The sequence below is a fragment of the Physella acuta genome, unplaced genomic scaffold (genome assembly GCF_028476545.2).
Source record: "Physella acuta isolate Inbredline_101_S28 unplaced genomic scaffold, ASM2847654v3 ptg000999l, whole genome shotgun sequence".
Taxonomy (NCBI): domain Eukaryota; kingdom Metazoa; phylum Mollusca; class Gastropoda; family Physidae; genus Physella; species Physella acuta.
The window spans coordinates 88,251-107,539 of NW_026732516.1; the positions used below are offsets into that span (position 1 = coordinate 88,251).

At 40.1% G+C, this 19,289-nt stretch overlaps 1 protein-coding gene across 4 annotated transcripts in view; it reads left to right on the plus strand.

Moving 5' to 3' along the window:
• The window catches only part of LOC131954442 (eyes absent homolog 1), a 99,320-nt gene that overhangs the window by 60,765 nt on the left and 19,266 nt on the right, over positions 1–19,289 (plus strand). For 3 of the 4 annotated variants that reach the window (XM_059318110.1, XM_059318112.1, XM_059318111.1), the window contains exons 8-12: positions 171–266; positions 578–627; positions 1,987–2,143; positions 5,311–5,367; positions 17,469–17,623. In XM_059318110.1, coding sequence (XP_059174093.1) covers positions 171–266; positions 578–627; positions 1,987–2,143; positions 5,311–5,367; positions 17,469–17,623 — 515 coding nt within the window. The remainder of the gene's footprint in view (positions 1–170; positions 267–577; positions 628–1,986; positions 2,144–5,310; positions 5,368–17,468; positions 17,624–19,289) is intronic. The other variant, XM_059318113.1, reaches the window with a different exon arrangement.

Consider the following 19,289-nt stretch of genomic DNA (forward strand, 5'->3'; position numbering starts at 1 on the left):
TTTCTTACACAGCACACCTGTCCCACTTTCTTACACATCACACCAGTCTCACTTATATTTTACAAAACACATTTCACTCCTCAACTCCCCATGGGTTTATTTTTGTGTTTATGTATGTGAAGCCTGTATAGAAGCTACTTCTACATGATGAAATATAACTCTCTTTGCAGTTCCTGCTAAAATAAAACCAACCAATCAGATGGTGCCACCTACTTACATGCCAGGCTACCCACAGATCACACCCACAGGTCAAGGTTATTATGCAGGTCAGTGTCCTTGCTGCAGTGTAAAATTGTTATTATTTTCTGACCAACTTGATTTTAAGACTTTAAATTGTACTGTTGTATTGACATAATTCTCTGACCAGCAGAAATAACTTGATTACATATTGACACAAAAATCTTTAAAAATTGTGTTATTGTGGAATTATTCTCTGACCAGCAGAAATAACTTGATTACATTTTGACACAAAAAACTTTATGTTATAGTGACATATCCTCTGATGTAATAACTGATGTAACAACTTGATTACATATTACCACAAGTAGCTTACACAGCCTGACTGTTTCATCTCTAGGTGCAGCTACTGCATTGGCCTATGGTACAACCAACCCAGTACCTGCCTATGTGAGTACTTTGGTCTCCATGTAGACCTTGTTAGGCTTTAAAACTTGCGCTATATTTTTGTTTGTATTTAAATCTTGTTACTGTCTGTTTGTGCTCAATCCTTGTTATTGTTCAGTAATTTTGGTTGTGTTTATTACGCTGTTATTGTGTTATTGTCACATACATTTGTTTAAATCTTTTTATTGTACAGTATTTCTGTTCATATTTATTACACTGATGTTGTGTTATTGGTAAATTTGTGTTTAAATCTTATTATACAGTATTGCTGTTTTTGTTAATTACACTGTTATTGTGTTATTAATAAATTTGTGTTTAAATCTTATTATACAGTATTGCTGTTTTTGTTTATTACACTGTTATTGTGTTATTGATAAATTTGTGTTTAATTCTTGTTATTATACATTATATCTGTTTGTGTTTATTACACTGTTATTCTGTTATCGATAAATTTGTGTTTGAACCTTGTTAGTATAGAGTATTTCTGTTTGTGTTAATTACATTGTTATTGTGTTATTGATAAATTTGTGTTTAATTCTTGTTATTATACATTATTTCTGTTTGTGTTTATTACACTGTTATTGTGTTATTGATAAATTTATGTTTAATTCTTGTTTGTGTTTATTTCACTGTTATTGTGTTATTGGTAAATTTGTGTTTAAATCTTGTTACTATACATTATTTATGTTTGTGTTAATTACACTGTTATTGTGTTATTGATAAATTTGTGTTTAAATCTTGTTAGTATACAGTATTTCTGTTTGTGTTTATTACACTGATGTTGTGTTATTTGTAAATTTGTGTTTAAATTTTGTTATTATACAGTATTTCTGTTTGTGTTTATTACACTGTTATTGTGTTATTGGTAAATTTGTGTTTAAAGTTTGTTAGTATACAGTATTTCTGTTTGTGTTTATTACACTGTTATTGTGTTATTGGTAAATTTGTGTTTAAAGTTTGTTAGTATACAGTATTTCTGTTTGTGTTTATTACACTGTTATTGTGTTATTGATAAATTTGTGTTTAAATCTTGTTTTTATACAGTATTTCTGTTTTTGTTTATTACACTGGTATTGTGTTATTGGTAAATTTGTGTTTAAATCTTGTTATTATACCGTATTTCTGTTTGTGTTTATTACACTGTTATTGTGTTATTGGTAAATTTGTGTTTAAATCTTGTAATTATACATTATTTCTGTTTGTGTTTATTACACTGTTGTGTTATTGATAAATTTGTGTTTAAACCTTGTTAGTATACAGTATTTATGTTTGTGTTTATTACACTGCAATTACACACGTTACAAACTGATGATAAGAAAAACTCCAGTTGAAGTCAGCTGTTTTCCTCCTGATCTTTTCCAGGACCAAAGTTTCTATGGTTACAATGCAGATTACTACAACACCAATTACCCTTTCATGACCACTACTGGACCAGCCACGCCCACTACCACAGTGCCTTCCACCCAGACCTACCAGCTGAATGACCCACCAACACCCACCCCTGCCAGTAATGTCACAGGTCAGTCCCTCCTCTCTCTTAAAATAAAAATATCCTTTAGTAACCATTGTGGACTTCAGACTAAAGACTGTTCCCTGTTAACTAAGTAATTAACATCAGGGGTAATGTTTGATGGGGATTATTTGATTCCTGTGTGAGTATTGTAGTGTTTTGTTGTGGAAATGATAATAGCTTTAGAAGCAGTTTCTTTCAGGGATCTTTCAGGCAACCTACCCACCTCCCCCCCTATATCTGGACAAACTAGGACAAAAACACAAGTATACTTTAACCAGTGAAACCTCCCCCCCCCCCCCCCTGGAGAAAAATGTCTGAAAGAAACTGTTTTATGGCTAGGGGCTTATTGAGTAACTTGTTAAATGAATTAAACACTGGTTTTATTGATTGACGTATAAAGAATATACCCTACCCGATTGGTCAACTTCCTGTCCTTCATCTAATGTCTTTAAACTTTTTCGTGTTCTTCTTTTAGTTAATAATAAGATTGGTCTTTGTGTTCTTTTTGTATTGCCCAAATTTTCTAGTTTCATTTTTTGGTGTTAACCCATAAGTTAACAAAAAAAAAAACCCCAAACCCACTACAAGTTAAGTCTGTAATGTAAGTTTTTATACGTTAGGAGAAAACCTTTAAGAAATTCTGAGATTGATTGAAAATCGATCAAATTGCATATCTTTTTAAGTCTTTTATAATCAAATTCTGCTCTGTAATGTCAGTTGATCTCTTTAAAATTGTGCTTGCTGGCTGCCTTGTATGGTGATACTCACAACTACCATATTAATCCAAGAAATTATTGCATACAATACTCATATACAGATGATCATTAGTGGATATAATTAATTATAAATATTAGATTGGTATATTTTTAAGAAACGATAATTATTAATTTTTAAATGTACCATTAAGATGATAAACATCTACATCATTTTTTCCACACAGGAGCAACACACTATTTAAGTGGTTTCTCATTCATCTCATCGTTGCCCTTTTGGTTTTTTTCGGAATTTAACAATCAGTCCCTTGCTTCAAGTTGAATATACTTTGTATGTGTGTCCCTGTGTCCGTGCTCTTTCGTATTAGTGTATTTTTCACACTGTTCCATCTCCCGATGTAAGTTCTGAACACTCCACCGAATCACCAGCTATTAGATTAATACAGACCCTGACACACCACCTGAACCCCCCCCCCCCTTTTACAGCCACTAACACTCCACCTGATCCACCACTCATACACCTTAATTCCACCAGGTCCCCCACCCACATACCCCAGACACTCTACCAGATCGACAACCACACAGCCCGACACTTCACCAGCCCCCCCCCCCCCCCACACACACACTCATACAGCCCCTAACACCACCATGTCCACAACCTATACAGCCATACAGTCCTGTACACACCACCACACCCCACCCACACACCTCAGACACTCTACCAGATCCACCACTCATACAGCCCCTGACACTCCACCACTCATACACCCACACCGCCTTATACACTCCAACAGCCCCCCAGCCCCCCCCCCCCAGCCCATACAACCCCTGCGTGTGCACACATACGATAGCTCGAGTTTTCCTGAGGCCATCTTAGCCATCAGGCTATCATATGTCCTCTTCTAACGAGTCTAACTATTGGCTCCGGCCAAATGGAACGAAAATTGCCAGTGGCTGAAATGAATCTCGTGTTTCAAATGATTTCCTTTGTTCAACACAGAGGCGGCCGTCTCTTACATCATTCTACCCCGGCTCGTGGGGCCCGAATGGTTTCACACATTTGCTTAGAAAACACGCGTGTAAACAACCTAGAACAAACACGCTCAAACAATCAGGGCTTAACTTTTGGGGGTGTCTGCTTTAATATAAACATTTTGTCAAGATATGTGTATCATCGGCACATAAAGGTACTTAGAGTATCCGCTCACATATAGCGGATACAAAGATACTCATGTAGTGTATCCTCCCACACAAGATACTCATGTAGTGTATCCTCTGATACAAAGATACTCATGTAGTGTATCCGCTCACATAAAGATACTCATTTAGCGTATCCTCCCTCACAAGCTACTCACCACTCACAAGATTAGCATCACCCATACAAAGATACTCGTCCCCACACACCAAGATACTCATCCCCCCCAAACACCAAGATTCTCATCCTCCCTCACCAAGATACTCATGTTGTGTATCCCACCCACCACACAAAATACTCATCCCCCCCCCCCCCCACAAAGATACTCATTGTGGATATACTCTCACACAAAATACCATCCCCACACCAAGATACTCATGTTGTGTATCCTCCCAAACAATATACTTATCCCCCACAAGAAGATACTCATGTTGTGTATCCTCCCACACCAAGATACTTATCCCCCCACACCAAAATACTCATGTTCTGTATCCCACCCCAAACAAAAAACTCATCCCCCCACACCAAGATACTCATCCCCCACACACCAAGATACTCATGTAGTGTATCCCCACACACAATACACTCATCCCCCACACAAGATACTCATCCCCCACACCAAGATACTCATGTAGTGTATCCCCCACACACCAAGATACTCATGTAGTGTATTCCCCCACACACCAAGATACTCATGTAGTGTATTCCCCCCACACCAAGATATTCATGTTGTGTATCCCCCCACACAAGCCCCCCACACAAGATACTAATCCCCCCCACACCAAGATACTCATGTTGTGTATCCTCCCACACAATACACTCCCCCCCCCACACCAAGATACTCATGTTGTGTATCCTCCCACACAATACACTCACCCCCACACAAGATACTTATGTTGTGTATCCCCCACACAATACACTCACCCCCACACAAGATACTCATGTTGTGTATCCTCCCACACAAGATACTCACCCCCACACAAGATACTCATGTTGTGTATCCTCCCACACAATACACTCACCCCCACACAAGATACTCATGTTGTGTATCCTCCCACACAATACACTCACCCCCACACAAAATACTCATGTTTGTATCCCCCACACAATACACTCATCCCCCCACACAAGATACTCATGTTGTGTATCCTCCCACACAATACACTAATCCCCACACACACCAATATACTCATGTAGTGTATCTTCCACACCAAGATACTCATCCCCCCACACATGATACTCATGTTGTGTAATCTCCCACACAGCGCCTGATGTCGCCTACAACCAGCTGGCCAGCCCGTCGCCGCCCCTGAAAGAAAATGGTAATGTCTCAAGTAAGCCTGTACGGCTCAGTGTCCACCTCGCTTATTCGTCCATCTAATCGCTTACTCGTGTGTAATAACCTTCTGCATTGTGTCTGTGTCGTCTACCTGCTCAGTTTTTTTTTTTGTTCAACGATGGATCCGGTTCCGCCTGAATGATTCTTGCTTCTTAAGTTAAATATCCCTTGTTGATTTCATTTCGTGTCTATTTTTATTTGTTTGTAAGGTCAGTTTTTTGCATCTATTTCTCCAAAATCTGGGGTAAAAACGACAATGCATGTGGTAGTTGTTTTTTTTTACACTGGTTCGTGCTCAGTATTTGCATGCCGTCTCACATGTGCAATAAATAATCTTATTCAAGTTAGCCCAATGTAAACCATGTAGGCTTGTAGGCCACCATTACATTTATAACAGCGTCTTCTGTGTGTAAATATCTTTACATATAAATTAACTTCCAATTTTTTAACGAGCCCATTTTCTGCAGGGTTTCTTTCACGCATCTTTTCGGGGGAAGGGATGAGGCATCGCCCTACCCCTGAAGCACCGCCCTATACTCCGAAAGTTTCAATCCCCCCCCCCCCCCCCCGAAGAAAAATGTCTGAAAGAAACACTAATTTTCTAATATCTGGTCCATTATAGCTTATAGAGTAGGCAAACATACATTCTATTCAAAAGGGTGTTTAGTTTAAAAACTAATTTTTAGGTTCTTCTACCAGTACCAGTTAATTATCTTAAAAAAAGTATTTATCGCGTATGTATTGCACACTTTGTGGCACAGTTTACCTTCATTTGATGTACACACCTTTGCTTTTTGTCCATTAATTTTTGTCAGTTCTAAATAGTGCCAGCTATGTTTTGTTTGTCCGTGTGTTACACCTTCTCTATTATATAGCACCACATTCAAGTTTTTTCAGATCTTCAAGTCCCATTCTCTCCCTTACCCCCCCCCCCCCCCCCCCCAACCCCATTTCCGTCACTTGTTGTCTAGACCCGTGTAGCACGCACCACAGGTACTGTTTGCTTTACCCCCGAGTCCTCTTTGTGCCATCCCCCCGTGTTCTTTGTTGTACCGGCACCAACGGTCTCCTCCATTATACCCTGGGCTACTTAAGCCTTGGCCCCGCGCCCTAACCAACCCATTTGCTCTTTGTAAGGGGGGCGCGCATAACCCCTACACTTTACCTCGTCTTCTTCTTGTTATTTATCACTTCTTTCCTTTATTTTTACATAAACTTACATTTTAAAAAATAATTTCACATTCATCTATGTGATTATGGAGTGATATATTTACACCAGTTAGACGGAGTTATCCTTCCTCAGTGCAATGGAGTTATCCTATCTTAGACGTTCTATAAAATATGTCCTATGTGACGTCCGCGTACAAACTTGACGGCCGGAACCCACAGCCTACGTTGTAGAGGCAATGCTTGTAATAGCACCCTGCGTGACACGAATATAACATGCAGACATACAATTACAAGCTTATAAAAACACACGGCCACACTTGTTGCAACAGTTCCTAACCACACACCTACAAGACACGAACTAGGGAGGGGGGGGGGGGTGGGGGATTTCACAATCTACCTGTTGTTTTATTGCGAGCGTCCTTAATTATTTTTTTTTTTTAAATTCATGATTTGCGGGTTTAAACCCGGTTTCATTGTTTGATTTTACGCGAGCCGTACGTGCTGGTGTCATTATCTTTAGTGGCCCGGGCCTAGATAACCCTATCAAGTTGGGGTTTACGTTTGTCTAATTTCATGTCCTTACACCAGCTTAACTTCTGAGCTTTTTTTTCTTCTTCTTCAAAATCATTATTTTAAAAATACAAAAAAAATACAATAAAAAACGAGTTACCGTTCTTACGCTTGGATCCACATTCTGTTAGCCAGATAAAAATGTGGTGAAGATCAAAGTGAAGTTGTGGGGAGCGATGCTTTAGGGTAGTGTTAGTTAGTAGGGGGGTCACGGGGAAGCTGATGATGGTTGGGTATCGACGCGTGAAATGTGTCAACCTGCCTCCTGGGCTTGACGTCGGTCTAACGGTTTCTGATTGTCCCTTGGTGATAAAACGGTGGGCCGGTGAAAGGATGGTTCAAGATAAAATACTCCCTGTACACAATTCATCACTCACGACACCATCACCCCATTGAACTGAGTAACTGGTTATTCTGACTCGCTTAAATGTTGCCTCAAAATGTGTATGATACGGCTGTTTCTAAAACGTGTATGATACGTATGGTTAAATGGATTCCTAAAATCTGTATGATTCGGTAAAAATAAATGTTTTCCTAAAACTTGTATTGTACGTTTAAATGTTTTTTAACTGTACGTAATAGGTAAAATAAATGTTTTCCTAAAATGTGAATGATACGGTTTAATGCGTTCCTAAAATGTGTATGGTACGGTTAAATGTACAACTAAAATGTGTATGCTGTGGTTAAATATATTCCTAAAATATGTATGATACAACTAAATATTTTCCTAGCATGTGTAAGTAGTATATTAGGTCCCTTTTGGAGCGAAGGCGCAGGCGCTGGGTGAGGTGGAGCAGGAGCAGGAGCAGGAGCAGGAACTAAGGCTATATAGTAAAATACTCCCCCAGCCTGGTACAATGACATATAGCAAAATACTCCCACCACCAGGCGCAGCCTGGGTGAGCCTGGTACAACGAGATATAGTAAAATACTCCCTGGGGGAGCAGGAGGTACACCGACATATAGTAAAATACTCACCCAACTGGGTGAGGGTGGGTGAGCAGGCGGCGCAGCCTGGTACAATGAGATATAGTAAAATACTCACCCACCTGGGTGAAGATGGGTGAGGGTGGGTGAGCAGGCTGGTACAATGAGATATAGTAAAATACTCACCCACCCTACGGTGGGTGAGCAGGAGGGGGAGTAGGTCAGTAGGTCACCACCGGTGACCTTGTGACGTAATCAGTGACCTTGTGACGTAATCAGTGACCTAGTTACGTAATTTTAATGCGTTTTTTTTAATTAGTTTGACGTAATTAGTGACTTTGTGACGTAATTAGTGACTTTGTGACGTCATCACTGACCTAGTTACGTAATTTTAATGCGTTTTTAATTAGTTTTAATTTAATTTTTAAATTTTAATTAGTTTTTTAATTAGTTACGTAATTTAATTACTTTGTTTGTGTTTTGTTTGTTTAATTTGTTTGTTTACTTGTTGTTTAATTTAATTACTTTGTTTATATTGTGTAATTTTTATTAACGAGTTACGTAATTTGATTATTTGTTTACTTTTTAATTATTTTTATTTTGTTTATTTTTAATTTAATTTAATTTTATAATTAGTTAAATTATTATTAACTAGTTACGTAATTTGATTTTAATTACTTTTGTTTATTTATTTATTTGATATATTTCTTTTCTTTGTTGTTTAATGTTGTTTATTTATTTGAATGTATGTATGTTTTAAATAAAAGACTAACACTAGCATGTACTAGAACAGTCTTTGTATAGGGACCATTCTCCAACACAACGACCGTGTACAAAAAACAGGTTAAAGTCTCCACCACAACGCTAAAGTATACAAACATAGAACATTCATTAAAGATAACGATCAGCCACAGCTGTTACGTATCGACCCGCCCGCGAAGTTTTCTCACCGCTGCCCGTTTTAATGGGAATGTATTGATCGCAGCCGCTGGCCCATCACACCTAATTAAATTTTTTGTTATGCTTCACCGAGTTTCCCCCGCTCGGTTGACAGCTGTGCAACAGCTGTTGTGCGACAGCTGGTGGTGTAATTAGGTTGAGCAACCGGACATTACCTTGTTGGTTTTCTAGTACGCGTATGCTACACGTATATACACACACACACACAATCACAGAAACTAACTTTCTTACTTTTATATTAAAAGACAAGTATGTGTTATTGTTTTGTTACTTGTCCCCGAAAGTTATGTAACTCGGTATCCTGTATAAGATGTATGACTGGAAGCAAAATCAACCATTTAAAACGATGGATCCGAGATGGAAACATCCCTTTACCGCTCTGATCGCTGGGCCAACTGGGAGTGGTAAAACAGTATTTGTCAAAACCTTTTTATCCCAGGTGTCAGAGATGATGGAGCCGGCACCCGAGGAAATTTATTACTGTTACGGGGAGTGGCAACCTTTGTTTGATACCATAAAAAACGTTCAGTTTGTGGAAGGTCTTCCTGACTTAGAAAATGGATCAATGGGGGATGGAAAACGTCGACGTCTAGTCGTCATCGATGATTTGATGGCGGAAACAGATGAGCGAATTACAAAATTGTTTACGAAAGGGAGTCACCATCGTAATATTAGTGTCATGTATATTGTCCAAAACCTATTCGGGAAAAATAAAGAACAAAGAACCATCAGTCTCAATTCGCATTACATAGTGTTGTTCAAGAACCCTAGAGACGGTTCACAAATTACAAATTTGGCAAAACAAATGTATCCCGGTCGCGTTTCGTATGTCCAGGAAAGTTTTAAGGACGCAACATCGGCCCCTCATGGTTATTTGTTGATCGACCTTCGACAGGAAACACCGGATAATCTGAGATTACGCAGTAGTATCTTTTCTTACGAGCAGCAAGTCGTTTACGTCCCGAAATAAAAGCAACCATGTCTGAGTCGGTAAAACAACAAGGTGAGATGTTAAGGTTTTTGGCTCGGGCCAAACCACCCGCCGTGAAAGCCGTTGTCGAAAATGCTACCCCACAACTCGTAAAAACGTTATGCGAGTGCTGTCACAATGTCTTAAAAGGCAACGTTCCCCTCACGCCCGGTCAGAAGAGACGTTTGCGTCGTCACAAAGTGAACTTGAGACAACTTACCAAAAAGTCATTGACCGTCAAAAGACGAAAGCAAATTTTGCAGACCGGTGGTTTCCTAGGTGCTTTACTCGGACCAGTTCTCGGTGTGCTTAAAGGTGTCTTGGGATTTTAAAGATGGCCAGGAAAATGCTTTTAATGGATCCTCGAATATTAGAGTCTATGCAACAAAAAGCATATGTACCACCCGATACACTCAACGATAGTCTACGCCTTTTGGATATGCAAATGGAACATATCTTAAATAGGGAAGATTTGTCACCACACGACAAAGTGAGACAATATCAAAAGACACTACAACTCTACACGACGCGACTTAGCGATTATAGAAACAAGTCCCTAGGATTAGTCGATGTGAAACCATCCACCGTGAATACCCCAACGACCGAGGTTGAAAAACCACAAGAAAACATAACCGAACCTAAAAAAGAAACGATAGACATAACAGAATCTGAAACTAAAACGAAATCCGGCTCGCCTGACTCTGATATTCACCCCTCGAAGAAAACGAAGACACACGTAGAAAAAACACCACCATCGAAACGTACCAGAAGTAAGAAAACTAAAACAAGCACTACCAAATGGGACGCGTGGGAAAAAACCAAACACTAAAAAGACATTACTATGATCCTAGTAGACCAGGTGCCTACGGCGGCGTGTTTAAGCACCCTGAAATTGGAACTAAGAAAATTAAAGAATGGTTAAGTCATCAGGATACCTACACGTTACATAAACCTCTTCGGCGACGCTTTCAGAGGCGCGCCACCATCACCGGTGGGATAAATCACCAGTTTCAAGCGGATCTTATAGATATGCGCATGTTACGAAAGTACAATGGTGGTGCTTCTTACCTAGTGACCTGCATCGATGTGTTTAGCAAATTCGCCTGGGCGATTCCGATAAAGAAAAAAACGGGTAAGGCTCTAGCGGAGGCCGTACGTAAAATATTTACTACTAGAAAACCTATAAATTTTCAAACAGACAAAGGTAGTGAATTTGTCAACAAGACATTTTTAAAATTTCTTAAAGATGAAGGCGTTCATTTCTTTACCACTGAGAATGAAGATATTAAGGCGGCTATAGTTGAGAGATTCAATCGAACATTAAAAGAAAAAATGTGGCGGTACTTTACAAAAACAAATCGTCTTCGTTACATTGATGTCGTAGACGACTTGATCACCAACTATAACCACTCGTACCATAGGAGTATTCGTATGGCCCCTGTGAATGTTAATTTGTCTAATCAAGAAAGGGTCTGGAATACTTTATACGAACATGGGGACATTACTTATCGAAAAGTATTTAACGAAGGTGATCGTGTACGGATCGGCCAAAGCCGAAACACGTTTAAAAAGGGTTATACCCCGTCGTGGACGGAAGAACTGTTTACGGTGAGCCGCGTGAACGCGACAACGCCTGTAACATACGTCTTGAAAGATGATTCAGGTGAAGAAGTGAAAGGTTCGTTTTACAAAGAGGAGCTTCAGAAAGTGGGGGACAAAAAAGTGTACCGCGTCGAACAAATTATACAAGAAAGAAAGGGTGTCGGTGGTAAAGAGTATTTAGTCAAGTGGTTCGGTTATAACCCTTCATTCAACAGTTGGATTTCAGCTAGAGACATTTCGAAATATAAAGACTAAGGATGGAGGAAACGGTAAAAAGCCTAAGTCTGGATGACCCCGTGTTGGAAGAAACGCTCAGACCGTTCGGTGGGATCGAGGTGAGACCCAGATCCACCACGTCTTCTATCGGTTCGACCATTTCGAGTTGGTTCGGTAGACTAAGGACACGACCGGAAATCGTTTTCATCTCTCAAATGTTGGTTATATTTGTCGTCATTGCTTTTTCACTATTTAATCTGACGCGTGGAACGGTCGACGACAAAGAGGGAAAACTCTGGGTCGTGTTGTTATCCAGCTGTCTCGGATATATTTTACCTAACCCAACCATTGCAAGGACGAAAATTTTACAATGAGTTTTTATGTGACCCTGCCTAGCAATACATCACCGAATGTTTTTCCAGACAACGAGGCTGGGCATTTTTTCGTTAAATTACCACAGACTATCGATGTGAGTTTACACTACGAAGTTGGTCTGGTCGAGATTCAAATGCCGAACGCGTTTTGTATGCTTAGAGAACATCAAATTTGGCTCCAGTATCATTCCAGTACAGAAGGTGAAGACGTTAACCTTTTCATATATGGAGTACGACAGACCAAAAATAATTACATAGACCCGCTTGTTAACGCTATTAAAAAACTAATAAAAAGAGATATTGATGAACAAAAAGTGGAAGTTATAATTTCAAACTGTAACAAGGGATTTAAGAAAGTTGTCGTAAAAGTAATTGCGGCTGGAATAGAAAGTACCATCCGTGACAGGTTGACAGGCTATTTACATATTCCTGGTAGAGTTAGGGAGAAACATCTCCCTGAAGACGAAGTAAAAACGGTATTCGTCTATTGTGACCTCGTAAAAACGAGACCGGTTGGTGATGTCATGGTCCCTTTGCTTCGAACCGTACCGATCGTTGAGAAGAACACAAGTTCCGTTTTTCGTATTTACGACAAACCACACTACATCCCCCTGAACCGCTTTTCATTCGACACTGTGGAAATACTTTTATGCGATGACTTGGGACAAACGCTCTCATTCACAAGTGGAACGTCGGTGTTGACACTCCATTTTAGAACACGTAAACATTTCGATCTCGAATAACTCACACCATGGTGAAACACACACTTTTACATCGAAACCCTAAATTGTACGAGGATTTTTACTGTAACCAGTACGGTGATGGTTTACCCGTTTTTATCGGTGGACGAAATCAGAGAGGACACGGTATTGGTAGTTTCTTTAGTGGTCTAGGTCGAATGGTCCTCCCTTGGATAAAGACGGGAGGTAAGGCTTTACTCAGAGAAGGTGTTAGTACCGGGTTGCAAGTTGCAAACGACGCATTAGCGGGAAGAGACGTTGGAGAATCGTTTAAAGAACACGCCAAGGAAGCCGGACATCGTTTATTGCAAGGCGCCGTTGATCACCTAGGACAAAACCAATCAGGAAGCGGGTTGAGAAGAAAGCGGGGGTTCTCGAGACCACCGGGTGAACCCTTCGAACAACAGATAAAACTAACACGCAGACCAAACCACAAACATTCGAAGACGTGTGTTAAGAAGAAGCATCCCAAGTATTCAGATATATTTGCTTAACCATGGCTCTTATTCACCCGAGTTCCTGTGAGTGCTTACATTCTGGATTGGATTTATTTAGTACACCCCCGACACAAACTGCCGTCGAGGAGGGTCAATTTGTTGAAATACATCCCCTGGCGTCCTTGGCACAAGGTGCACCTATAGAATTTGCCATTTCTGGCAACAGTGAAGACTATCTCGATTTGTTTAATACTTATTTACACGTGCGCGCTAAAGTAACCTTAGCGAATGGTGATTCAATACCAGCGGACGTTGATGTCGCACCCGTCAATTATTTTTTGCACAGTTTATTTTCACAAGTGGATATTTCTCTAAACGATACGCTAATTACTGCTAGTGAGAACACCTATCCGTATCGCGCCTATCTGGAAGCTACGTTAAATCACGGGGAAGAGGCCAAGAATGGGTCTCTATCGGCCGCTCTTTATGCGAGGGACTTAGCCTGTTATTTCGAGGAATTCAAAGATGATAATAATGAAGGGTATAGGATTCGCCGCACCACCGCTGCTGAAAGTCATGAGATCGATATGATGGGACGTATACACTCTGACATTTTCGCTCAAGATCGGTATATGCTGAATGGTGTTGACATTAAAATTAAACTTACACCCGCAAAAGACAGTTTCACTCTCTTGACAGCAGAACCAAACAAGGGATATAAAGCGGTTATAACGTACGCAACATTGGTGGTTAGAAAAGCCAGACTTAACCCCGCCATTTCTATCGCACACGAAAAGGCTTTAACGACAACAAATGCAAAATACCCTTTTAAACGCGTTGTAATAAAAACCTTTGCTATACCGAAAGGTATGTTAAGTCACAACCAAGACAATTTGTATATGAGTCAAACACCGACCCGTTTAGTGATCGGTCTAGTCGCCTCTACCGCCTTTAATGGAAGTTACACGAAAAACCCCTTCAATTTTCAACATTTTCACTTGACGTATTTAAATGTAAGCGTTGATGGTCGCTCGTTATCGGGAAAACCACTGGTCATGGACTTTGATAAGAAACAAGCCATTAGAGCGTTTTTCAATAGTAACCTCGCTCTTGGTATGGTTGGAAAAGATGCTGGGAATGGGATAGATTATAAAAACTTTAAGAACGGGTATACCCTGTTTGCTTTTGATTTAAGCCCTAGTCTTTTGGATGGTGAACAATTTGAATTGGCTAAATCCGGACCTGTTTCTATTGAACTTAAATTTTCACAAGTTACAGCTGACCCGATTCAAGTTATTGTGTATGCTGAACTTGATTCGGTGTTAGAAATTTCGAAAACGAGGCAAGTGCTGACAGATTACACCGCCTAACTTGGCCTATAAAAGAAAATGAACACAAGAGAACTACAAAGTATACTGGCCGCGGACTTATTTGTGCAACGCACAACTCTCTTTGCCGTTTTAGCGTGCGATCAGTTACCCGCGCGTCTCGATAGAACGAAGCAAGCGGCATTCATTATCAATCTAGATTCGTCCTCGGAGGCAGGGAGTCATTGGGTTGGTCTATTTTTCAACGGACTATCCCAATTTACTTATTTCGATAGTTTTGGCTTACCACCTCGGGAGCCGGCCATTTTGTCTTTTATAAAAAATAACTCAAACAGACCACTCGTTTACAATTCAAGAGTGTTACAAGATATTCGAACCAACAGTTGCGGGTTATATGCAGCCTATTTTGTTTTGAAGAAAGCTCGTGGTGCAAATTTAAAAGTTATATTACAACCCTTTTCGGCGTCAGCGAGTCGTCAATATATTAACGATCGTATTATAACACGTTTAACACTTCAAATTATTGGAACTAATTATAAAAGATTATTTCAAGATGTCTAATGAAGATTGGATACTTGTGGCCAGGAGTAACAATAAAGTGACGGAAATACGAACGATGAATCACACCGGATTTAAATTGGCGATTGTTAGCCAATTCATGAACAAAAACACTTTAAATCTTAGAGAGCTTATAGATGGGACCGATCTTAATTTTCCTACAAATTCTGGTGTTAGTATGAGTCGCGTCTGCTTTGAGCGCCTGTTGAGTTTACAGGATGAAATTTTAAAAGCCTTTGATGAATTGGAAAAACGTTAATAAACAAATAAAATATAAGAAGACTTTTGTTCTAATTTAGTGTGATTGTGTGTGTGTGTGTATATACGTGTAGCATACGCGTACTAGAAAACCAACAAGGTAATGTCCGGTTGCTCAACCTAATTACACCACCAGCTGTCGCACAACAGCTGTTGCACAGCTGTCAACCGAGCGGGGGAAACTCGGTGAAGCATAACAAAAAATTTAATTAGGTGTGATGGGCCAGCGGCTGCGATCAATACATTCCCATTAAAACGGGCAGCGGTGAGAAAACTTCGCGGGCGGGTCGATACGTAACAGCTGTGGCTGATCGTTATCTTTAATGAATGTTCTATGTTTGTATACTTTAGCGTTGTGGTGGAGACTTTAACCTGTTTTTTGTACACGGTCGTTGTGTTGGAGAATGGTCCCTATACAAAGACTGTTCTAGTACATGCTAGTGTTAGTCTTTTATTTAAAACATACATACATTCAAATAAATAAACAACATTAAACAACAAAGAAAAGAAATATATCAAATAAATAAATAAACAAAAGTAATTAAAATCAAATTACGTAACTAGTTAATAATAATTTAACTAATTATAAAATAAAATTAAATTAAAAATAAACAAAATAAAAATAATTAAAAAAGTAAACAAATAATCAAATTACGTAACTCGTTAATAAAAATTACACAATATAAACAAAGTAATTAAATTAAACAACAAGTAAACAAACAAATTAAACAAACAAAACACAAACAAAGTAATTAAATTACGTAACTAATTAAAAAACTAATTAAAATTTAAAAATTAAATTAAAACTAATTAAAAACGCATTAAAATTACGTAACTAGGTCAGTGATGACGTCACAAAGTCACTAATTACGTCACAAAGTCACTAATTACGTCAAACTAATTTAAAAAAAACGCATTAAAATTACGTAACTAGGTCACTGATTACGTCACAAGGTCACTGATTACGTCACAAGGTCACCGGTGGTGACCTACTGACCTACTCCCCCTCCTGCTCACCCACCGTAGGGTGGGTGAGTATTTTACTATATCTCATTGTACCAGCCTGCTCACCCACCCTCACCCATCTTCACCCAGGTGGGTGAGTATTTTACTATATCTCATTGTACCAGGCTGCGCCGCCTGCTCACCCACCCTCACCCAGTTGGGTGAGTATTTTACTATATGTCGGTGTACCTCCTGCTCCCCCAGGGAGTATTTTACTATATCTCGTTGTACCAGGCTCACCCAGGCTGCGCCTGGTGGTGGGAGTATTTTGCTATATGTCATTGTACCAGGCTGGGGGAGTATTTTACTATATAGCCTTAGTTCCTGCTCCTGCTCCTGCTCCTGCTCCACCTCACCCAGCGCCTGCGCCTTCGCTCCAAAAGGGACCTAATATACTACTTGTGTATTGTGTGAAATAAACGTATCACCCTTACAGTACTAGAGAGTAGTTTTTTTTTTTACTAAGACAATCTGTAACTCTACTTAGTACTTATTTAAACACTTCACATTCGGATTTTTTGTTTAGATCTAGTGATGGCAATGCCATTGTTTTTGTTTTGGTAGCATTTTTTCCTGGCAAGTTGGACATTTATTCATATGTATGCCTGTATGTGCAGCAGGTGATTAGTGTAGGTGTGTGTGTGAGGGGGGGGGGGGGTAGGTCTGAATACTGTTCTAATCTATCTCTTCTGGTCAAACTAGCTCACAGTGCGTTACGTTTTCATTGAGATACCTTTTACATATGGCTCATTGTAGACAGACAGCACAGCCCTCATCCATTGTCCGAGTATACCATCTTTATAAAGCAAACAAATAAACCCAGTGTCAAATTTGAGATTTAATGTTAATCCGCTGCCTGTTTCCCTAGACTGTTCCATCATGTTTAAGACCGTGCTTGTTTTTTTTTATAGACGGACGGACCGTTGTATTCCCAGATCTTGATTAGCGTTTCTGACCTTTCTTTATCAGGGCAGAGAGGTTCAAGGTCAAGGGGGAGGAGCAGAACCCAACCGTCACCTGGCCCCGAATCTGATTTGGAGCGTGTCTTTGTCTGGGATCTTGATGAGACCATTATCATTTTCCATTCACTCTTGACTGGCTCCTACGCCACCAGGTACACCAAGGTAAGTGGTTTCAGCATTCCCCGTCAGCGTGTGTGTGTCTGTCTGTCTGTGTGTGTGTGTGTTGTGTGTGTTTGTGTGTGTGTGTGTGTGTGTCTGTCTGTCTGTGTGTGTGTTGTGTGTGTTTGTGTGTGTGGGGGGGGGGGAGGGTGTGTGTGTTTGTATCTGTTTGTGTATGTGTGTGTGTGGGGGGGGGGGGGGGGTTAACACTCGTCCATCAAGTAGTACAAAGCTGCTAGCGTCAAATAGTTTGTTGCTAGCGTGAAGTAAATTGATGCTAGCGTCAAGTAGTTTGTTGCTAGCGTGAAGTAGATTAATGCTAGTGTCAAGTAGTTTGATGCTAGCGTCAAGTAGATTGATGCTAGCGTCAAGTAGTTTGTTGCTAGCGTCAAGTAGTTTGATGCTAGCGTCAAGTAGTTTGTTGTTAGGGTCAAGTAGTTTGTTGCTAGCGTCAAGTAGATTTTTGCTAGCGTCAAGTAGTTTGATGCTAGCGTCAAGTAGTTTGATGCTAGCGTCAAGTAGTTTGATTCTAGCGTCAAGTAGTTTGATGCTAGCGTCAAGTAGTTGTTGCTAGCGTCAAGTAGATTGATGCTAGTGTCAAGTAGTTTGATGCTAGCGTCAAGTAGTTTGATACTAGCGTCAAGTAGTTTGTTGCTATCGTCAGTAGTCTAATTAATGCTAGCGTCAAGTAGATTGATGCAGCTATCTAATGCCCACTGGATTATCTTGTAGCAGCTAGCGTCTTGTCCACTGGATTATCTTGTAGCAGCTAATGTCGTGTCCACTGGATTATCTTGTATCAGCTAGCCTAATGTCTACTGGATTATCTTGTATCATCTAGCGTCATATCCACTGGCTTATCCTGTATCAGCTAGCGTCATGTCCACTGCCTTATCCTGTATCAGCTAGCGTCATGTCCACTGGATTAGCCTGTATCATGTAGTGTCCTGTCCACTGTATTATCCTGTATCATCTAGCGTCATGTCCACTGGATTAGCCTGTATCATCTAGCGTCATGTCCACTGGATTAGCCCGTGCAGCCATAGAGGCAGCGCGGATGCAGGCACGTGACTATCGATTGGCGACCAGTTGTGTCCAGGAACTGTTCTTGTGACATCAGCATCTGGTGTTGACTCAGTATTGATTCACTTTGGGCTCGCATCATTAACATGTTAGTTTTTCTATGTCACGTGACCAGCACACACACGCACACACACACTCTCTCTCCCACACACACTCAGGTATTCAACACCCCCCTACACACACACTGATGCCCCTGGGTCCCCAGGGGGCCCAGCACACTGCAGCAAGCACCATCTTTAATGTATTCTGTTTGAAAGTATCTCTCCAATCTTCCCCCCCCCCCCCACACCCAACCCTCGTATCCAAGTGTCGTATTTTATAAGCTGGTAATCCTAGCTTAGCCAAGTTTAATCCCTATATTTAAAAAAAAAAAATCTTGACCTTTTCCTTGACATGTTGGCTGCCGTTTATTCCCGCAGTTTACTGTACATTATTCTGTCTATCCTTACTTTTACAATATATCCTATAAAATGTTTATTTTCATAAGAGACCAAAATCTCATAGGGCCTTTTAAGCCATGTGCAAGGCTCCCGAAATAGATTATAGGAAATGAGCAAGGAAATGAATATGTCGGGCGTGTCGGGCC